The 24,472-nt window shown below is 42.6% G+C and overlaps 1 protein-coding gene across 2 annotated transcripts in view; it reads right to left on the bottom strand.

The window, feature by feature from the left end:
* Nucleotides 1-24,472, bottom strand: part of LOC139760451 (failed axon connections homolog) — a 132,213-nt gene that overhangs the window by 59,093 nt on the left and 48,648 nt on the right. For both annotated transcript variants that reach the window (XM_071683688.1, XM_071683687.1), the window contains exons 2-4: nucleotides 14,015-14,211; nucleotides 13,417-13,625; nucleotides 11,588-11,704 (exon numbers count right to left, since the gene is read on the bottom strand). In XM_071683688.1, coding sequence (XP_071539789.1) covers nucleotides 11,588-11,704; nucleotides 13,417-13,625; nucleotides 14,015-14,211 — 523 coding nt within the window. The remainder of the gene's footprint in view (nucleotides 1-11,587; nucleotides 11,705-13,416; nucleotides 13,626-14,014; nucleotides 14,212-24,472) is intronic.

Here is a 24,472-nt window from a genome sequence, read left to right as displayed (position 1 = left end):
CATTCCGCCAATCCTCAGGCACTTCACCATGAGTCATACATACATTAAATAACCTTATCAACCAGTCAACAATACATTCACCCCCTTTTTTAATAAATTCCACTGCAATACCATCCAAACCTGCTGCCTTGCTGGCTTTCATCTACCGCAAAGCTTTTACTACCTCTTCTCTGTTTACCAAATCATTTTCCCTAACCCTCTCACTTTGCACACCACCTCGACCAAAAAAACACCCTATATCTGCCACTCTATCATCAAACACATTCAACAAACCTTCAAAATATTCACTCCATCTCCTTCTCACATCACCACTACTTGTTATCACCTCCCCATTTGCGCCCTTCACTGAAGTTCCCATTTGCTCCCTTGTCTTACGCACTTTATTTACCTCCTTCCAGAACATATATATATATATATATATATATATATATATATATATATATATATTTTTTTTTTTTTTTTTTTCTCCAATTTCACTATTTTCTTGTCAAAACACCATGTATGAAAACTCTCACTCCAGTAACACAACTATAAACATTTACTTCCCCTTTAAAAAGAAGTTCTGGGGAAGTCTGTCTCGATACACTGCGGGAAACTCTACCACCTGTCGGGGTTTGTGTTGCAATGGTTTCCGATTTACAAACGTAGTAGCATCACTGGTGAAATTGGAGAAAAATGTAGCTTAGACATTGAAGCTTATTAATACAGTGGTTAAACTGATGAGAACTGCTATTGACGTTTGTGTAAATAAATTATACATTTCCTTTTTCCATAGCCAGAGGTTGAACCATTATGTGACATTCATTTTTTTCATTCATTTCAAGCTAGAAGTTTCAGTTTTCTAAATTGTTTCTTACATTTTTCATATGTATATATATGTATGTGTGTGTGTGTGTATATGTGCGTATGTATGTGTATGTGTGTGTATGTGTATATGTATATATATATGTATATTATCCCTGGGGATAGGGGTGAAAGAATACTTCCCAGGTATTCCTCGCGTGTCGTAGAAAGCGACTAGAGGGGACGGGAGCGGGGGCCCAGAAGTCCTCCCCTCCTTGTATTAACTTTCTAAAATGGGAAACAGAAGAAGGAGTCACGCGGGGAGTGCTCATCCTCCTCGAAGGCTCAGAGTGGGGTGCCTAAATGTGTGTGGATGTAACCAAGATGTGAAAAAAGGAGAGATAGGTAGTATGTTTGAGGAAAGGAACCTGGATGTTCTGGCTCTGAGTGAAACGAAGCTCAATGGTAAAGGGGAAGAGTGGTTTGGGAATGTCTGGGGAGTAAAGTCAGGGGTTAGTGAGAGGACAAGAGCAAGGGAAGGAGTAGCAATACTCCTGAAACAGGAGTTGTGGGAGTATGTGATAGAATGTAAGAAAGTAAACTCTCGATTAATATGGGTAAAACTGAAAGTTGATGGAGAGAGGTGGGTGATTATTGGTGCATATGCACCTGGGCATGAGAAGAAAGATCATGAGAGGCAAGTGTTTTGGGAGCAGCTGAATGAGTGTGTTAGTGGTTTTGATGCACGAGACCGGGTTATAGTGACGGGTGATTTGAATGCAAAGGTGAGTAATGTGGCAGTTGAGGGAATAATTGGTATACATGGGGTGTTCAGTGTTGTAAATGGAAATGGTGAAGAGCTTGTAGATTTATGTGCTGAAAAAGGACTGATGATTGGGAATACCTGGTTCAAAAAGCGAGATATACATAAGTATACTTATATAAGTAGGAGAGATGGCCAGAGAGCGTTATTGGATTACGTGTTAATTGACAGGCGTGCGAAAGAGAGACTTTTGGATGTTAATGTGCTGAGGTGCAACTGGAGGGATGTCTGATCATTATCTTGTGGAGGCTAAGGTGAAGATTTGTATGGGTTTTCAGAAAAGAAGAGTGAATGTTGGGGTGAAGAGGGTGGTGAGAGTAAGTGAGCTTGGGAAGGAGACCTGTGTGAGGAAGTACCAGGAGAGACTGAGTACAGAATGGAAAAAGGTGAGAACAATGGAAGTAAGGGGAGTGGGGGAGGAATGGGATGTATTTACGGAATCAGTGATGGATTACGCAAAAGATGCTTGTGGCATGAGAAGAGTGGGAGGTGGGTTGATTAGAAAGGGTAGTGAGTGGTGGGATGAAGAAGTAAGAGTATTAGTGAAAGAGAAGAGAGAGGCATTTGGACGATTTTTGCAGGGGAAAAATGCAATTGAGTGGGAGATGTATGAAAGAAAGAGACAGGAGGTCAAGAGAAAGGTGCAAGAGGTGAAAAAAAGGGCAAATGAGAGTTGGGGTGAGAGAGTATCATTAAATTTTAGAGAGAATAAAAAGATGTTCTGGAAGGAGGTAAATAAAGTGCGTAAGACAAGGGAGCAAATGGGAACTTCAGTGAAGGGCGCAAATGGGGAGGTGATAACAAGTAGTGGTGATGTGAGAAGGAGATGGAGTGAGTATTTTGAAGGTTTGTTGAATGTGTTTGATGATAGAGTGGCAGATATAGGGTGTTTTGGTCGAGGTGGTGTGCAAAGTGAGAGGGTTAGGGAAAATGATTTGGTAAACAGAGAAGAGGTAGTGAAAGCTTTGCGGAAGATGAAAGCCGGCAAGGCAGCAGGTTTGGATGGTATTGCAGTGGAATTTATTAAAAAAGGGGGTGACTGTATTGTTGACTGGTTGGTAAGGTTATTTAATGTATGTATGACTCATGGTGAGGTGCCTGAGGATTGGCGGAATGCGTGCATAGTGCCATTGTACAAAGGCAAAGGGGATAAGAGTGAGTGCTCAAATTACAGAGGTATAAGTTTGTTGAGTATTCCTGGTAAATTATATGGGAGGGTATTGATTGAGAGGGTGAAGGCATGTACAGAGCATCAAATCGGGGAAGAGCAGTGTGGTTTCAGAAGTGGTAGAGGATGTGTGGATCAGGTGTTTGCTTTGAAGAATGTATGTGAGAAATACTTAGAAAAGCAAATGGATTTGTATGTAGCATTTATGGATCTGGAGAAGGCATATGATAGAGTTGATAGAGATGCTCTGTGGAAGGTATTAAGAATATATGGTGTGGGAGGAAAGTTGTTAGAAGCAGTGAAAAGTTTTTATCGAGGATGTAAGGCATGTGCACGTGTAGGAAGAGAGGAAAGTGATTGGTTCTCAGTGAATGTAGGTTTGCGGCAGGGGTGTGTGATGTCTCCATGGTTGTTTAATTTGTTTATGGATGGGGTTGTTAGGGAGGTAAATGCAAGAGTTTTGGAAAGAGGGGCAAGTATGAAGTCTGTTGTGGATGAGAGAGCGTGGGAAGTGAGTCAGTTGTTGTTCGCTGATGATACAGCGCTGGTGGCTCATTCATGTGAGAAACTGCAGAAGCTGGTGACTGAGTTTGGTAAAGTGTGTGGAAGAAGAAAGTTAAGAGTGAATGTGAATAAGAGCAAGGTTATTAGGTACAGTAGGGTTGAGGGTCAAGTCAATTGGGAGGTGAGTTTGAATGGAGAAAACCTGGAGGAAGTGAAGTGTTTTAGATATCTGGGAGTGGATCTGGCAGCGGATGGAACCATGGAAGTGGAAGTGGATCATAGGGTGGGGGAGGGGGCGAAAATTCTGGGGGCCTTGAAGAATGTGTGGAAGTTGAGAACATTATCTCGGAAAGCAAAAATGGGTATGTTTGAAGGAATAGTGGTTCCAACAATGTTGTATGATTGCGAGGCGTGGGCTATGGATAGAGTTGTGCGCAGGAGGATGGATGTGCTGGAAATGAGATGTTTGAGGACAATGTGTGGTGTGAGGTTGTTTGATCGAGTGAGTAACGTAAGGGTAAGAGAGATGTGTGGAAATAAAAAGAGCGTGGTTGAGAGAGCAGAAGAGGGTGTTTTGAAGTGGTTTGGGCACATGGAGAGAATGAGTGAGGAAAGATTGACCAAGAGGATATATGTGTCGGAGGTGGAGGGAACGAGAAGAGGGAGACCAAATTGGAGGTGGAAAGATGGAGTGAAAAAGATTTTGTGTGATCGGGGCCTGAACATGCAGGAGGGTGAAAGGAGGGCAAGGAATAGAGTGAATTGGAGCGATGTGGTATACCGGGGTTGACGTGCTGTCAGTGGATTGAATCAAGGCATGTGAAGCGTCTAGGGTAAACCATGGAAAGCTGTGTAGGTATGTATATTTGCGTGTGTGGACGTATGTATATACATGTGTATGGGGGGGGGGTTGGGCCATTTCTTGCGTCTGTTTCCTTGCGCTACCTCGCAAACGCGGGAGACAGCGACAAAGTATAATAAAAAAAAATAATAATATATATATATATATATATATATATATATATATATATATATTGGAAAGGATCACAATTTTGCGCGTGATCAAGATATTCCTATGAGTCCACGGGGAAAATGAAACACGAAAATTTCCCAAGTGCACTTACGTGTAATAATCACATCATCAGGAGAGACACAAGAGAGGAATATAACAGTCAGTTGATATACATCGAAGAGACGAAGCTAGGACGCCATTTGGTAAAGTGTGTGAAAGAAGAAAGTTAAGAGTAAATGTGAATAAGAGCAAGGTAATTAGGTACAGTAGGGTTGAGGGTCCAGTCAATTGGGAAGTAAGTTTGAATGGAGAAAAACTGGAGGAAATAAAGTGTTTTAGATATCTGGGAGTGGATCTGGCAGCGGATGGAACCATGGAAGCGGAAGTGGATCATAGGGTTGGGGAGGGGGTGAAAAACCTGGGAGCCTTGAAGAATGTGTGGAAGTCGAGAACATTATCTCGGAAAGCAAAAATGGGTATGTTTGAAGGAATAATGGTTCCAACAATGTTGTATGGTTGTGAGGCGTGGGCTATGGATAGAGTTGTGCGCAGGAACATGGATGTGCTGGAAATGAGATGTTTGAGGACAATGTGTGGTGTGAGGTGGTTTGATCGAGTAAGTAACGTAAGGGTAAGAGAGATGTGTGGAAATAAAAAGAGCGTGGTTGAGAGAGCAGAAGAGGGTGTTTTGAAATTGTTTGGGCACATGGAGGGAATGAGTGAGGAAAGATTGACCAAGAGGATATATGTGTCGGAGGTGGAGGGAACGAGGAGAAGAGGGAGACCAAATTGGAGGTGGAAAGATGGAGTGAAAAAGATTTTGTGTGATCGGGGCCTGAACATGCAGGAGGGTGAAAGGAGGGCAAGGAATAGAGTAAATTGGATCGATGTGGTATACCGGGGTTGACGTGCTGTCAGTGGATTGAATCAGGGCATGTGAAGCGTCTGGGGTAAACCATGGAAAGCTGTGTAGGTATGTATATTTGCGTGTGTGAACGTGTGTATATACATGTGTATGGGGGTGGGTTGGGCCATTTCTTTCGTCTGTTTCCTTGCGCTACCTCGCAAACGCGGGAGACAGCGACAAAGCAAAAAAAAAAGTATATATATATATATATATATATATATATATATATATATATATATATATATATATATATATATATTATTTCCTTATTTATTTCTTTAATTTGCTTTGTTGCTGTCTTCCGCGTTAGCGAGGTAGCGCAAGGAAACAGACGAAAGAATGGCCCAACCCACCCAAATAACAGGTATATACATACACGTCTACACACGGAAATATACATACCTATACATCTCATTGTATACATATATATACACACACAGACATATACATATATACACATGTACATAATTCATACTGTCTGCCTTTATTCACTCCCATCGCCACCTCGCCACACATGGAATAACCCCCTCCCCCCTCATGTGGCGTAACTTACATTATATATTTACTTATCTGTCGAAATACGTTGGGAGTCAAATCGAAATTCAGAACTAATACAACTACTGCTACTACCACTACTACTTAATGATAAGGATAATAATGATACTAATGACAATAGTAATAGTATGAGAAATAATATTAAAAGCATAATGAAAATCATTCTCGGAAAACTGTTTTCAAAAAGAAATTAGCAGTCTGCGGCCATTCGTCATATTATATGTATGATTATTGGGTGAATACGAGTACTCTGCCTATGAACTTGAATGTAAATGCAAACACCATGATACATGAATTATTCGCATACAAATAAACATGAACATTTATTCGAATGCTTTCGAAGACGAATACCGAATGCGAATACGATTACTCCATTTGTGCATCATACATTGTTCTGTCACATACTTGTCTCACTTATTCACAAACTTTCACCCACATACTCAATGATGATTACTTAAATTGCAAAATGGACTCATGTAGAAATTACTAAACTTATCACCACAGTCATAACAAAGTTTATCTTTAGTAAGTATACTTCTTTCATTGGAAATTCCTAGGCTCAAACTGTTTTCTCTGTTAAACTACTAAACGGCTATTCTACTTATGAAATAGCTTGGTAATCACAGTAAATAGAAGAGTAACAGGCAAACAAAACTTACGTTGTAGTAGCTGCGTATCACACAGCACGTCAGTCATCAAACACGTCAGAAGTGAGTAACGAACGACACCGCGATTGCGTCAGGCTCCAGCCGCTTCGGCGTACAAGTAATGGACGTGAACAGTCTCGAATACGTCAGGAGTTTTCATACATTTATCTATGCTACATCATTCACAACTATTTTCCTGTTCCGAGAGTCTCAATGTAGGTTTGCATTCCAAAACTGTGATGGAAATATATTTGCACTGATTTTTACATTTAGAATCTTATATCTTCTTAATCTTACCATTTATTTTCAAACCATCCCGCGACCTTCATCTGGGTCGCGACCATGGGTTTGGGAAACATTGCAGTTTACTGAGACCAGCGGCCAGCGCGTTACCTAGGGCATTCGCCAAAGACCAACGGGCAGCATTATCTCTGGGGCACTCACTAGTGACCAGCAAACAGCAAGTTACCTGGGCTGTTCATCAGTAATCAGGGGGTAGCATGATACCTTGGGCACTCAAAAATGACCAACGGACAGAGATTTACCTTGGGTACTCATCAGTAACCAACGGCAGTGTTACCTTGGGTGCTCACCAGTGAACAGCGGGCAGTACTCACCAATGATCAGCAAGCGCCGTGTTACCTTGGGTACTTACCAATGATCAGCAAGCGCCGTGTTACCTTGGGTACTTACCAATGATCAGCAAGCGCCGTGTTACCTTGGGTACTCACCAGTGACCAGCGATACTAACCAGTGACCGTCGGCAGGTTATTACCTTGGGTACTCAACAGTGAGCAGCGGACTCCGTGTTGCCTGGGGTACTAACCAGTGACCATCAGCAGCATGTTACCTGGAATACTCGCCGATGACCTGCAGACAACGAGTTACCTGAGGTACTCATCAGTGACCAGCAGGCAGCGTGATACCCGCGGTACTCACCAGTGACTGACGCGCAGCGTGTTACCTGGGTTACTCACTAGTGACCCGCTGGCAGCGTATTACGTGAGGTATTCACCAGTGACCAGCAGGCAGCGTGATACCTGGGGCACTCACTAGTGAACAGCCGGAAGAGTATTACCTGGAGTACTCACCAGTGACAGGCAAGCAGCGTTTTACCTTGGGTACTCAAGAGTGATCAGCCGGCAGAAAGTTACTTGGGGTACTCCCCAGTGGCCAGCAGGAAGCATGTTCCTGGGGTATTCACAAGTGACCAGAGGGAAGCATGATATCTGAAGTACTGACCAGTGAACATCGGGAAATGTCATACCTGGTGAAGTCACAAGTAATCAATGAGCAGCGTGTTACTTGGGGCACTTACCAGTGATCAACAAGCAGCGTTTTACATGGGGTACTTACCAATGACCAACGGGCAGCGGGTTACTTAGGGTACTCACCAATGACCAGCTGGCAGCGTGTTATCTGAGGTATTTCCCATTGACCAGAGGGCAGCGTGTTACCTAAGGTACTCAACAGTGACCATTGAACAGCATGTTACCTCTGGTACTCAACAATGACCAGCAGTCAGAGAGTTGCCTGAAGTGCTCCCCAGTGACCAGCAGGCATCGTGATATCTGGGTTATCGACCAGCAGCCATTGTGATACCTTGGGTACTCACCAATAGTTAATGAACAGCGTGTTCCTTGGGATACTCACCAGTGACCAGCGAGCAACGCGTTACCTGGGATACTCACCAATGATTAGCTGGCATCGCATTATCTGGAGTAATAACTAGTGACTATCGTTAGCGTGTTACCTGGGATACTCATCGGTGACCAGCAGACAATGTGTCATCAGAGGTACTCACCAGTGACCAGCAGACAACGTGTTATCAGAGGTACTCACCAGTGACCCGAGTTAATTGTGTTATGTAAGGTACTCTCCTGGGACCAGTGGGCAGCGTGTTATCTGGGGTATTCACCAGGTACCAACGGGAAGCGTGATATCTGGAGCACTCACTAGTGACCAACGAGCAGCGTCCTATCTCGGGTGCTTATCAGTAACCAGGAGGCAGCATGTTACCCTGGGTACTCAACAGTGAACAGCGGGCAGAGAGTTACCTAGGATACTCACCAGTGACCAGTGGGTAGCGTGTTACCTTGGGTACTCACCATTAACCAGTGGGCAGCATGATATCTAGGGCACTCACTTGTGACCAGCTCAGAGCGTGATACCTGAAGTACTCACCGATGATCAGCGAGCAGCGTCTTACCTTGGGTACTCGCCACAGACCAGCGGGCACCGTGTTATCTAGGACTCTCACCAGTGATCAGCGACCAAAGTGTTAACTGCGGTACTCACCACTGACCAGTGGGCAGCACATTACCTGGGATCCTCAACAGTGACCAGAGGCCAGCATGTTACATGAAGTACTCACCAAGTACCAGTAGTATTACAGATGAAAGTATCGACAGCAGTATTACAAGTGACAATATCAACAACGTATTGAACAACGAATTGCCTGGGGTACTCACCACTGACCAACGGGCAGCGTATTTACTAGGGTACTTACTAGTGACCATCGAGCAACTTGTTACCTGGGATACTTATTAGTGACTAGCGGGCAGTGTGTTACCTGGGATACTGAAAAGAAACCCGAGGACAGCGTTTTGCCAGTGACTATCGACCAGTGTTACCTGCGGATCTCACAGCTGACCAACGGGCAGCTTATAACCAGGGATACTCGACCTTGACCAGCGGCCAGCTTGTTACGTAAAGAACTCACCAGGGACCAGCGGGCAGCTTGATACCTGAGGTACTCACGAGTGACCAGCGAGCAACGTATTACCTGTGGTACTCACCAGTAACGGGCGAACAGTGTGTTACATGGCGTACTTACCAGTGACTAGCAGGCAGCGTGATATCTGCGATACTCACTAGTGAACAGCTGGCAGCGTGATGCCTGGGGTACTCATCAGTGATCAGCGAGAAGCGTGTTACCTGGGGAATTCACCAGAAATCAGCGGGCTCCGTGTTACCTGGGATACTTACCATTGACAAGCGGGCAGTGTGTTATCTGGGGTACTCGCCACAAACCAGCGGGCTTCGCGTTACCTGGGGTACTAACATGGGACAAGCGGCAGCATGTTACTTACGGTACTTACTGGAGACCAGCGAACAACGTGATATCTGGGGTACTCATCAGTGACCCGCAGGCAACGTGATACCTGGGGTACTCACCAGTGATCAGCGAGAAGAGTGTTACATGGATACATACCAGTGACCAACGTAGAGCGTGTTAACTTGGGTACTCACCGGTGACCAGCGTCAGCGTGTTACCTGGGCTACTCTCCAGTGATCATCAGGAACTGTGTTACCTGAGATACTCGTGGGTGACCAGAGGGCAGAGAGTTACCTGGGGTACTCACTCGTGACCATTGGGGTAGCTTGTTACCTGAGGTACTTTCCAGGGATCAACAGGCAGCGTGTTACCTGAGGTTTCCACCATCGAAAAGCGGGCAGCTAGTTACCTTTGGCACTCACGTGTGACCAAAGGGCAGTGTGTTACCTGAAGTACTTAGCAGTGACCAGTTGGCAGCCTGCTACCAGCGGTACCAGTGACCAGCGGGCAGCATGTCACTTGAGGTACTCACCAGTATCCAGCGTTCAGCGTGTTATCTGAGATACTCTACAGGGACCAGCGGGCATCTGGTTACCTTGTTACCAACAGGCAGCATGATATGTGGGCACTCACTAGTGACCAGCGAGCAGCTTGCCACCTAGGGCACTCACCAGTCATCGGAGAGGGGGAGCGTGTTTACTTGGGTACTCAACAGCGATCAACGGGCAGAGAGTTACTTGGAGTATTTACCAGTGACCAGCGTGCAGCGTGTTACCTTGAGTACTCACCAGTAACTAGTGGGCAGAATGATATCTTGGGCACTCACTAGTGACCAGTGGGCAGCGTGATACCTCGAGTACTCACCAGTGATCAGCGCGCTGCATGTTACCTGGGACACTCGTCACTTACCAATGGGCAGCGTGTTACCTGGGCTACTCATAACTGAGCAGGGGCTTGGGTGTTACCCTGGGTACTCACCAGTGACCAGCAGGGAGCGTGTTACATGACGTAGTGACCAGAAACCATCGGCAACGTTTTACTTAGAGTTTTCGCCAGTGACCAGCGGGCAACGTTTCCCTGAGGTACTCACCAGTGACCATTGGGCAGAGTGTTACCTGGGGTATTCCCTAATATCTAGCGTGAAATGTGCTACTTGGGGTACTCACCAGTGACTTACGGGCAGCATATTACCTGGGGTAATAACCAGTGACATTTGGCAGTGTGTTACCTGGGGTACTCACTAGTGACCAGCAGGCAGCTTGTTATTTGGGGGTACTCACCAGTGGCCAGAGGGCAGCTAGTTACCTGAGGTACTCACCATTGACTAGCGGACAGGGTGTTACCTGTGGTACTCACCAGTGAACGCCTGGCAGCATGTTATCTGTAATAATCGCCAGTGACTACCGGGTAGCGTGTTACCTGGGATAGTCGCAAGTGACCAACGAGCAGCGTGTTACCCGAGGTACTTTCCATTGACTGGCGGGTAGCGTGTTACCTGGGGTACTTACCAGTGACTAGTGGGCAGCGTTTTATGTGAGGTACTCAAGAGTGACCAGTTGGCAGCTTGTTACCTGTGATACTCACAAGTGACGAGCGGGCAGCGTCTTACTACGGGTACTCAACAGTGACCAGTGAGTAGCGAGTTACCTTAGGAAATCCACAGTGACCAGCGTGCATCTATTAATCTGGGGTACTCACCAGTGACCAGCGGGCATTGTGTTACCTGTGTTTGTGTTACCTGTGTTACTAACCACTGACCATCGGCAGCATGTTACCTGAGGTACTTACTAGTGACAAATGGGCAGCTTGTTATCTGGGGTACCCACAGTGAACAGTGGGCAGCATGTTACCTGGGATACTCACCAGTTACTAGCCGGCAGTGTGTTACCTTGGATACTCACAACTTACCAACAAGTAGCGTGTTACCTTAGATACTTACGACTGACCAGAGGGCAGCGTGTTACTTGGAGGTACTAAACAGTGATCAACGGGCAGCTAGTTACATGGGGTACTCACAAGTTACCAGCCTGTAGCGTGATACCTTGGGTGCTCACCGGTGACCAGCGGGTAGTGTGTTACCTGAGGTAATCACAAGTGACCAGCCGGCAGCGTGTTACCTGTGGTACTCACCAGTCAGTAAGGCCTGGTAGTGGGATCCCGGGGCATTCCACATTAACTGAGCTAGTTGACCGAACACTGAGCAGTCCGACGTGCACGGTTCATCTCCCCCGAAAAAATCATCTTCCCCTGATAATGAGAAAAACATTGATCTCAATTAACATTTTGATATTTGTCTTTCATATCTTGTGTTGTTCTAACGTATATCAAGTTCTTCATCCATACTGTATATGACATACTTACGTGTACGCGTATTGCGTTTAAAAACAAGAATGTACAACAATGACAGTATAAATCAAAAGATGGTCTTCGGCTTCTGTACTGGATGGCAGAACAGGTAACAGGTAATGTTCACTGTATGCACAAGTAGCACCTGGCAAAAGCTCTGTCTGATGACCATCAGCAAAATTTCACATTGATGGCAATGTCAACGGGAGTGTTACTAGTGGCAGTAGTAGCAGCAGTGTTAGTGGAGACCGTAGTAGTAGCAATGTTACTTGTTGCACTGGCAACACTAGTGGTACCGGTGGCATTAGTAACAATGGTGTCAGCAATGTCAGCACTAACAACAGTGTTACCGGTGGTTATAGTGACAGCAGTGACTGATAGTAGCAGGAACGTTAGTAGTGCAGTTGTAACAGCAGCATTATCAGTAGCATTACTAATAGCACTGTTACTGATGGTCGTGTTAACACGTATTATTGATGGCAGTGGCAACAACAGTGTTCCTGGTGGCCGTTGTAACAACGGTGTCACTGGTACCGGCTGCAAGAGCAGTTTTATTGACCATAGTAACAATGTTACTGGTGGATGCGGCAGCTGCATTGTTAATGGTGGCCGTAGCATCAACAATGGCAGTTGTAACAAGTGTTAATTGATGGCAGTAACAATAGCAGTGATACTGATCGCAGTAGTAACAACAGTGTTACTAGTGGCAGTGGCAGCAGCAGTGTTGATGATGGCCTTAGTAGCTTATTGGCAGCAGTGGCAACAACATTGCTACGAGTGGTAGTGGCGAGAGCAGTGTTGCTGATGGTCATGGTAACAGCAGTGTTACTGATGGTCATGGTGACAGCAGTGTTACTGGTGGCAGTGGCAACAGTAGTATTACAGACGAAAGTATCTACAGCAGTATTACTACTCACAGTAGTAACAGTAGAATTACTGCTGGTATTGGTAGCAGCAATGTTGCTGGTGACATTACTAACTAACAATGTTACTGATGGCAGTGGTAACAGCATTGTTACTAGTGATAATGGTGACATCAGTGCTACTAATGACAATGGTAACAGCAGTGTTTTTAAAGGCAGTAGTAACAGCAATGTTTCTGATGACAGTGGTAACAGCAGTGTTACTGGTGGCAGTTGTAACAGCAGTATTGCTGATAGGCTGTAGTAACAGCAGCGTTACTGATGGAGTAGTAACAGCATTATTGCTGGTGGTGGTGGTAACAGCAGTGTTACTGGTAGCATTGGCAATAATAGTGCAACTGAGTTAGTATGTGCTATCATGACACGTCGATGATTTCTGTACAAACAAAGAAATTATCTTGTGAGACAACTAAGAAAGCATTATAATAATAGTCAGCATTAGTTGATTGGAGATGAACTTTAAGACAAGTTCAAAGGTCAGGTCAGCATGGATGAGTATCTCGGTTGAATGGGTTCTGGTTTGTATGGTGCACAAAAGCAACCAAATATCGCTAGTGGAAAGACACCAAAGAGCTCTGAAGTTACAGATTTGGTTTGTGTACGATTCACTTTTCACTGTAATGACCAGAAGAGGTTTCCCTGTGAGATGATGCTGTAAGGAAGGTACTGAGTATTTTAGTCTAGCCTTACCCAGGATGCTGGCCAAAGTGGCGCAGTCCTTCCTGCAGATGTGGTAAATTTGCTCTGGCGAGTGGAGGCCGATGCCGTGGTGCTTGGCCCGTCGCTTCATGCCGCGCTTCATGAACAACGGGAAGGCCCTGTGCAGTTTCGGCGGGAACGACTGAGACTTGAGGAAGGTGACACACCCGTCCAGCCAGTACCGCCATGTGACCACACACCTGCGGACCAGTAATATGTTCCCTCACACCACCATACATCATCACCCTTACCACCTATTAACACTATTTCCATCAGCTCTAAACTCTCTTCATCACCCTTACACCGCCAAAACCATACTTACTGTCCTTCCCATGCTCACTACCCGCACCATAGATAGGTAGATAATTGTCGTCTCCTACCAGCCTCCAGCACTATTCCTCCTCTCAATAACCAGCATCCCACCAATAGTAGCTGGAGGGTGGTGGAGGGTAATGGTGGGCAGTGACAGAGAATTGTGACGTCGAGGGTAGTAGTGGAGACACTACACTTCTATTATTACCACACTACAACCAGCTTCCCTACAACTACCACATCCTACCATGTGGGTTTCAGCCAAAGGGTCACCCACCAGAAGAGATGTTCATCAGCCAGGATCCTAACGGCCTCCAGGCTGGCCGCCTTCTGCTGCCCCAGCCGGTTATCGATCTTGACGTTGAATCGCTCAGTGAGGTGCTCGAGGATGAACTGCGAGTCGGCGACGTCCTCTCCATTGATAGTGATCCAAGGGCACTTTCCCTTCGGCCCAAATGGTTTCTTAGTGTCCACCTGAAAGGAAAGTTGTTCAAGCCAGTCAAGATGAAGCAAATATTCATTCTTACAGAATGGTAGATGATTACAGGAATGTGCTATCAGGAAATGTTTATCAATTGCGCTGAGATATTATGCTAAATGCTATATAATCGCTGTTTCCCGCGTCAGTGAGGTAGCGCCAGGAAAGAGAGGAGGAATGGCCCATCAACTTATATACACATATATGCTCATAAACGCCCACATACGCACATATACATACATATACATATCAACAAATACATACATATACATGCACATACGCAGACATTACATACATACACATATACATACATTTACATATCAACAAATACATACATATACATACACGTACGCAGATATTACACACATACACATGTACATATTTATATTTGCTTGCCTTCATCCATTCCTGATGCTACCCCATCCCGCAGGAAAACAGCATCGCTATCCCCTGCCTCAGCGAGGTAGCGCCAGGAAAACAGACAAAAAAAAAGGCCACATTCGTTCACACTCAGTCTCTAGGTGTCATGAGTAATGCATCGAAACCATAGCTCCCTATCCACAGCCAGGCCCCACACACCTTTCCATGGCTTACCCCAGACTCTTCACATGCCCCTGGTTTAGTCCACTAAGAGCACTTCGACCCCGTTATACCACATCGTTCCAATTCACTCTATTCCTTGCACGCCTTTCAATCTCCTGTATGTTCAGGCTCTGATCCTTCAAAATATTTTTCGCTCCGTCCTTCCACCTTCAAGTCGGTCTCCCGCTTCTCCCTCTCTGCACCTCTGACATGTATTCCCTGCGCGTCGTAAAAGGCGACTAAAAGGGGAGGGAGCGTGGGGTTGGAAATCCTCCCCTTCCATTTTTGATTTTCCAAAAGAAGGAAGAGAAAAGGGGCCAAGTCAGGATATTTCATCTGAGGCTCATTCCTCTGTTCTTAACACTACATTCCTAAGGCGGAAAATGGTGAATATGTATGAAAAGAAAAAAGAAATACATTATATATATATATATATATATATATATATATATATATATATATATATATATATATATATATATATATATATATATATATATATATAATAAACATATATATATATATATATATATATATATATATATATATATATATATATATATATATATATATATATATATATATATATATATATATATATATATATATATACTGGAAAGGATCACAATTTTGTGCGTGATCAATATATTCCTATGAGTCCAATGGGAAAATGAAACACGAAAAGTTCCCAAGTGCACTTTCGTGTAATAATCACATCATCAGGGGAGACACAAGAGAGAAATATAAGTCAGTTGATATACATCGAAGAGACGAAGCTAGGACGCCATTTGGTAAACATGTGATTGTTCAAAACATACAACGAGCGTTCATAAACTTATTTTACAAATTTTGAAAACAATAAAGTTACCTAATTTGTATAGACCATCACTAATATTAAGATTATAATTCTTTGTGTATCTAATGATAGAAGATTCAATGATATTTCTCTTGGTAATAGAGTTAGAGTTAATAACTGAGATGGCATTACTTCAGTCAATACAATGATCATAGTTTTTAACGTGATTAAACAAGGCATTTGATTCTTGTCCCGCTCTTATACTATATTTATGTTGCTTAAGTCTAACAGAAAGATCCTTACCAGTCTGACCAACATAAAGATTATCACAATTTCCACAAGGCACTTTATAGATGCATCCAAGAGAATTTTCTGGTGAATTACTGATTTAGATATTTTTTATAGTATTATTGTTGCTAAAGGCAACATTTACATTAAAGGATTTAAGGAACATGGAAAGTAAAGTAAAATCATTATTAAAAGGGAGAACTAAAAGATTCTTGGTGTCAATGGGAGTTTTGGGCTCAACTCTATAAAATGATTTCTTTGCTAACTTAAGGGTTTTATCGATGAAAGATCTAGGGTACTTTAACTTAGATACAATAGAAGATATCTTCTCAAACTCATCAATAAACTCTGGACTGCACATACGCAATGCCCTAAGGAACATAGATTGAAATGATGATAATTTACCTCTGTCATGTTGAGATGAGTAATAATGGATATATGAGCATACATTGGTGGGTTTTCTGTATATGCTAAACTTAAACTTGTTTCCTTGCCTATGGATCATGCAATCTAAACATGATAACATACCATTATTTTCATTTTCTACAGTAAATTTGATGGAAGATACTAAATCGTTAAGTAAGGGGAGAAATATTTGTAAATTTTCATTTGTTGGCCAAACACAAAGAACATCATCTACATTCCTAAACCTAATTGCATTAGAAGGTAAGACATCCTTTAGTAATTTTGTTTCAAATAATTCCATATAAAGATTACTCAGTAATTACTCAGAAATTTTTGAGCATAATAATCACCATTGACTTGAAATACACAGTCTTTTATACACAATTTTATCAGTTCAATGAAAACAGACTTTGAAACAGGTAATTGAATATCATCCAAGTCATCAAATAAATATTCTAAAACTGGAACTTTAGTGAAAAATGAGGAAACATCAAAGCTAACTAGTTTGAAACCAAAATTAACATTGATATTGTTTAGCTTGTTGACTAAATCTACTTTGTTCAAGATATTAGAATTTGATACCTTACCCACTAAAGGGCTTAATAAAGAAACTGACCATTTTGACAATTCATGTGATGGAGCCTACTGAACTCACTATAGGTCTTGCTGGAAAATTCTGTTAAAGTGTTTTGATAAGTCCATACATATGTATTATTTATTTGATTGTCTTTTTTTTTTTTACTAAAGCAGATAAGGCTAACACTGTTGCGATTTTAGACAAAAGTAACTATTCATCTAAAGTGAGTGAACTTTTAAATGATGACACAACATATTTCAAACTCAGCAAAAATCCTTTAGAAGCAGTAAATTCCCGTTTCAATAAAGAAAAGAAGTTGTTGTTGAAAGTTAATGGTTCTCTTATCAAAAGTTTGTCATCTTTGTCCCCTTCATTGCCATATATATATATATGGACTTATCATTTTCCCCGTGGACTCATAGGAATATCTTGATCACGCGCAAAATTGTGATCCTTTCCAATATATATATATATATATATATATATATATATATATATATATATATATATATATATATATATATATATATATATATATACGAACAAAGTGCATTGGAACGCGCGCCTTCATAGAACATACAAACCTCCAACATCCAGGATCAATCCCGGGATCCCTGCGCCACAGGCGGGAATGCTACCGCTAGGATATGGGCCTGGCTAATACGAAATAACTATTCCAATACTATGTACTCCAATACCCTTCGTCTCACGTTGGTGAGCAACGGGGTTTACATCGGTGATTTCCCAACAGGCGCATATAGCCATCAGATAGCATTTTACCGAACCTAACTGTACAACGCGGAGGTATATGAATACCAACAAAGTGCATAGGAACGCGCACCTTCATAGAACATACAAACCTCCAACAGCCAGGATCGAGGCCGGGACCCCTGTGCCACAGGCAGGAATGCTACCGCTAGGCTATGGGCCTGGCTAATAGGATATAGCTATTCGAATACTATGTACTCAAATACCCTTCGTCTCACGTTGGTGAGCAACGGGGTCTACACAGGTCATTTCCCAACAGGCGCACGTAAGGTTCTGTAAAATGCTAACTGCTGTTTATGTGAACCTGTCGGTGTATCCCATATTCCTCATAGATGTGAGATGAAGGGTATTTGATTACTTGTAATCGAACAGTCTTTTCTCTGTGAGGGGCGATCATAGCATAGCAGTCAGCGTGCCCGAATACCACGCAAAAGTGTGCTTTTTCATATGCACTTTGTTCGTGTTCATACGCCTTCGCGTTTGTACAGTAAGGTTTTGTAAAATGTTAATTGCTGGTAATGTGAGCCTGTTGGGAGTTAACCGGTGTAGACCCCATTGCTATCAGGAACGATCATAACCTATCCGTTATCGGGCCCAGAATCCAAGCAAAAGGTCCTGGGTTCGAATCCTAGCCGTTGCAAGGTATCATGTGTACTTTGAAAGTGCACATTCGTATGAACTATATTTGTGTTCATATCCCTAAGCGTTTGTACAGTAAGGTCCTGCAAAATGCTAACTGCTATTAATGTAAGCCTGATGGGATTTGGCCGGTGTAGACCCGTTGCTCATAGATGTGAGATGAAGGGTGTTCGATTACTTGTAATCGTACAGTCTTTTCACTGTGAGGGGCGATCATACCCAAGCCATTAGCGTACTGAATACCACGCAAAAGTGTGCTCTTTCATAAGCACTATATTCGTCTTCATATACCTCCGTCTTTGTACATTAAGGTCCTGAAAGATTCTAGCTGCCGTTAATGGATGTGAGACGAAGTATATTCGATTGCTTGTAACTGGATAGTCATTTCCCTGTTAAGCGCGATCATAGCTTAGCAGTTAGCGTGCTCGAAACCACGCAAAAGCTCCTGGGTTCGAACCATTCCTATTGGACGGTAATACGTCTACAAAGAAAATGCGCTTTCGTACGCATTATACTTGTATTCATACACCTCTACGTTTGTATAGTAAGGTTTTATAAAATGATAATTGCTGGTAATGTGAGACTGTTGGAATTTGACCGGTGTAGGCCCCGTTCCTCATCGATGGGAGATGAAGTGTATTCGATTACCTATCACTAGATATTTATTTCCTTGTTAGTGACGATCATAACCTATCTGTTAGCGTGCCCGAATACCATGCAAAAGGTCCTGCGTTCGAATCCTGGCTGTTTTACATATACAATGAAAGTACACTTTCGTAGGCACTATATTTGTGTTCATATACCTTCGCCTTTGTATAGGATGGTTTTTGAAATTTTAACTGCTGGTAATGTGAACCTGATAGGATTTGACCTCGTTGTTCATGGGTGTGAAATGGAAGGCATTCGATTACTTGTAATCAAAATGTCATTTCCCTGTTAAGGGCGATCATACCCTAGCCGTTAGCGGGCCTGAATACCAGGAAAAAGATCGTGGGTTCGAATTCAGGCTGTTCGAGGGGATTTTGTGCTCTATGAAAATGCGCTTTCTTTGTACTATATTCGTGTTCATATGCCTCTGCGATTGGACAGCAAGGTCCGTGAAATGCTAATTGCTGTTAATTTGACCGTTGTAGACCAAGTTGCTAATGGATGTGTGACGAAGGGTATTCGATTGCTTGGAATCGAAGTCATTTCCCTATAAGGTACGACCATATCTTAGCTGTTTACTCAAATACCACGCAAACCGTCCGGGATCGATTCGTGGCTGTTGGAGGTTATTATGTTTTCTATGAAAATGTGTTGTTATGCACTGTATTTGTGTTCATATACCTCAGCATTTGTATAGTAAGGTTCTGTAAAATTCTAATTTCTGGTAATGTGAGGCGGATGGGATTTGACCGGTATAGACCTCGTTGCTCATGGATGAAAGGATGTGTAATTGATTACTTGAAATCGAATAGTTACTTCTCTATTAGAGGCGAGGATAGCCTAGGTCTTACGAACCCGAATAACAAGCAAACGGTCGTGGGTTCAAATCCTGGCTATTGCAGGGTATTATGTGTACTATGAAAGTGCGCGTTCATATGCGCTATGCCCCCGTTAATATGCCTTTGTATTTGTAAAGTAAGGTTCTGTGAAATACTAATTTCTGGTAATATGAACCTAAACCTAAATGGAAATACACTTGTCTACTACCTGGTTGCTCATGGATATGAGACGAAGGATATTCGATTGCTTGTAATCAAATAGTCATTTCCCCATTTGACCGATTACAGCCTAACCGTTAGCGTGGCCGAATACCATGCAAAAGTTCTTCGATTCGAATCCTGGCTGTTGGAATGTATTATATGTTCTGTAACAGTTCGTGTTCATATGCATTATATTTGCTGACATACTTTCGTGTTTGTACTCTAAGTTTCTGTAAAATGCCAACTGTTGGTAATGCGAGTCTGTTGGAATTTAACCGGTGTAGAACCCCGTTGCTCATGGATATGACACGAAGGGTATGCGAATATTTGTTTTCGAATAGTCATTAACCAATTAGGGGCGATCATAACCTAGCCACTAGCGTGCCCGTTTACCACTCAAATAGTCATAGGATCGAATCCTTGCTCTTCGAGGGTATTATGTTTTTTATGAAAGTGTACGTTCATGAACATTATATTCGTGCTCATCTACCTCTACGTTTGTACAGGAAGGTTCTGTAAAATGCTAACTGCTGTTAGTGTGAGCCTGATAGACTCCGTTGCTAATCGATGTGAGACGAAGGGTATTCAGTTACTTATAATCGATTACTCATTTCCTTATCAGGGGCGTTCATACCCAAGCCGTTAGCGTGCCCGAATACCACGCAAAAGGTCCTGCGTTAGAGTCCTGGCTGTTAATGCGCATTACATGCACTATGAAAGTGCACTTTCGTATGCACTAAATCTTTGTTTATAGACCTTCGTGTCTGGATACAAAATTTTTTTGAAATACTAACTTGCTGGTAATGTGAGCCTGATAAGATTTGACGGGTGTAAACCCCGTTGTTCTTGGATGTGAAATGAAAGATATACGATTACTTACATTTCTCTATTTGGGGCCATCTTACCTTAGCCGTTTGCGGGTCCAAATACCAGTAAAAGGGTCCTGGGTTCGAATCCAGGCTGCTCGAGGGTATTTTGCGCTCTATGAAAATGCGCTTTCTTATGTACTATATTTGTGTTCATATGCCTCTGCGATTGTACAGTAAGGTCTGTAATATGCTAACTGTTCTTAATGTGAGCATGATGAGATTTGACCGGCGTAGACCAAGTTGCTAATGGATGTGAGACGAAGGGTATTCGACTACCTGGAATCGAATAGTCATTTCCCTATTAGGGGCGATTATAGCATAGCTGTTAGCGTACCCAAATACCACGCAAGCCGTCCTGGGTTCGAATCCTGGCTCTTGGAGGGTATTATGCGTTCTATCAGAGTGCGCTTTCATATGCACAATATTTGTTCATATACCTCAGCGTTTGTATTGTAATGTTCCGTAAAATTCCAATTGTTGATAATGTGAGGTGGATGGGATCTGACCGATGTAGATCCCGTTGCTCTTGGATGTAAGACTATGGATAACTGATTACTTGCAATCGAATAGTCATTTCCATAGTAAGGGTGAGCATAGCTTAGCTCTTACGTGTCCGAATAACAAGCAAACGGTCTTAGGTTCAAATCCTGGCTTTTGGAAGGTATTATGTGTTCTATGAAAGTGCGCTTTCATATGCACTATATTTCTCTTCATATGCCTCTGTGTCTGTAAAGTAAGGTTCTGTAAAATGCAAACTGCTAGTAATGTGAGCTTAATGGAATTATACCATTGTAGACTGCGTTGCTCATGGATATGAGACAAAGGGTATTCGATTGCTTGTAATCAAATATTCATGTCCCCATTAGGGTCGAACATAGCCTAACCGCTAGCGTGCCCAAATATCATGCAAAAGTTCATGAATTCGAATCCTGGCTTTTGGAGTGTGTTATGTGTACTATGAAAGTGCGTAATTGTACTCTAAGGCTCTGTAACATGCTAACTATTGGTAATATGAGTCTGATGAGATTTAACTGGTGTCTAACAGTTACTCATAGATATGACACGAAGGGTATACAATTATTTGTAACATAATTGTCGCTGAGTTATTAGGGTCGACTATAGCCTAGCAGATACGTGCCCGAATACCACACACAAAGTCCTGAGTTCGAATCCTTACTCTTGGAGGGTATCATGCTTTATATCAAGTGTACCTTCGTATACAGTACCTCAGCGTTTGTACCGTAAGGATTTGTAAAATGCTAACTGCTAGTAAAGTGAGCCTGTCGAGATTTGACTTTAGTAATGGATGTGAGACGAAAGGTATTCGATTGCTTACAATCGAAGAGTCATTTTCCTATTAAGGGCGGTCATGTCCTAGCTTGATGCGTGCAAGAATACCGCGCAAAAGGTCCTGGGTTCGAGTCCTAGCTGTTGGAGGGTATTATGTGTTCTATAAAAGTCATGAGTTTTATATTCGTGTTAACACACCATTGCATTTGTACCGGAAGGTTCTGTAAAAAGCTAACTACTAGATTTCACCCGTGTAGACCCCGTTGCTCATGGATGTAAGACGAAGGTATTTTGATTAATTGTAATGAGATTGCCATTCACCCATTAGGGTCGATCATAGTCTAACCTATAGTGTGCCCGAATTCCATGCAAAATACCACGCAAAGGTCGTGGGTTCGAATCCTTGCTATTGGAGGGCATCGTTTGTACTAGAATGTGCAGGTTTGTATGCAATATATTTGTGTTCATAAACCTCCGCATTTGTATAGTAAAGATCTGTAAGAGGGTAACTGCTGGAATGTGAACCTGATACGATGTGATAGGTGCAGACCCCGTTGCTCATTGATATGAGACGAAGTGTACTTCATTACTTGTGTCTAAAAATTCATTTCCCTATTAGTGGCGATCATAGTCTAGCCGTTATGTTCCCGAATACCGTGCAAGAGGTCCTGGGTTCGAATCCTGGCTGTTGGGGAGTGCTGTGTTCTATGAAATTGCTTGTTCACGTGCACTATATTCTTGTTCATACATTTCTGCGTTTGTACTATAAGGTTCTGTAAAGTGCTAACTGCTGGCAATGTGCTCCTCATGGGATTTCTCTAGTATAGACCTCGTTGCTGATAGATATGAGAAGAGAATTCGATTACAAATTATCTAATACCCATTTTTCTATCAGGGCCAAGTCTTCTCCTAGCCGTTCTTATACTTCAGCGATTGTAATGTTTCTAAAATGCTAACTGCTAGAATTGTGAGCCTGATGGGATTTAAGCAGTGTAGATCCAGTTGGTCATGAATGTGAGACTAAGGGTACTCGATTACTTATAATCGAATTGTCGTTTCCCTATTTAGGAGCGATCACTGCCTAACCGTTATCGTGCTCGAATACCGTGCAAAATGTCCTGGGTTCGAATCCTCGCTGTTGGAGGATATTATGTGTTTTACGAAAGCGCGTGTTCATATGTACTATATTCGTGTTCATATAATTCTGCGTTTCTATTGTAAGGTTCTATGAAATAGTAATTGCTGGCAACATGAGCCTGATGAGATTTCACCAGTGTGGAACCCTTTGAACATGGATGTAATACGAAGGGTATTTGATTACCTATAATCGAACAGCTATTTCCCTCAAAGGGCAAACCATAACCTAACCGTTAACGTTCACAAATACCACGGATAAGGTCCTCGGTTCATATCCTGACAGGTGGAGGGTATTATGTGTTATGTGAAAGTGTGTTCATATGCACTATATTCGTGTTCATATACCTCAGCGTTTGTACACTAAGGTTCATCAGAATGATTACTGCTAATGATGTAAACCTGATGCGATCTAACCGGTATAGACCCCGTTACTCATTGATGTGAGACGAAGGGCATTCGATTACTTGTAATCAAAGAATCATATCCCAGTTAGGGAAATCCATACAAAAGGTCCTGAATTTCAATCTTCGCTGTTGGACGGTATTTTCTGTTAAACGAAAGTGCGTGCTCATGGTCTTTATATTCGTATTACTATACCATTACGTTTGTACAGTAAGGTTCTATAAAAAGCTACCTACTAGCTTTCACCTGTGTAGACCCCGATGCGCATGGATGTAAGACGAAGGTATTTCGATTGATTGTAATGAAATTGTCACTCGCCTATTAGGGGAGATCATAGTCTAACCTTTAGTATGCCTGAATCCCATGCAAAAGATCTTGGGCTCGAAAGTGTGTGTGTTCAAACCTCCGTGTTTGTGCAGTAAGGTTCTATGAAATAATAACTGCTGGTAATGTGATCTTGATGGGATTTAACCGGTGTAGACTCGATTCTCACGAGTATAAGAAGGGTATTAGATTACTTTCAATCGAATAGTAATTTTCCAATAAGGGGCAATCACAGCCTAGTTGTTATCGTACCCAAATACCAAGCAAAAGGTTTTGGGTTCGAATCTTGTCTATTGGAGTGTATTATGGTTCCGATGGAAGTGTGCGTTCGTATGCACTATATTCATGTTAATATGCTTCTGTAAAATTCTAACTACTAGGTAATGTGAGCCTAATGGGATTTCATAGCCTAACCGTTAAGGGCGAAAATACCATGCAAAAGGTCCTGGGTTCGAATCCTCGCTGTTGGAGGATATCACGTGTTCTATGAAA

Source organism: Panulirus ornatus, chromosome 37 (genome assembly GCF_036320965.1).
Source record: "Panulirus ornatus isolate Po-2019 chromosome 37, ASM3632096v1, whole genome shotgun sequence".
Classification (NCBI taxonomy): Eukaryota; Metazoa; Arthropoda; class Malacostraca; order Decapoda; family Palinuridae; genus Panulirus; species Panulirus ornatus.
This window is presented reverse-complemented; position numbering and strand designations above follow the sequence as displayed.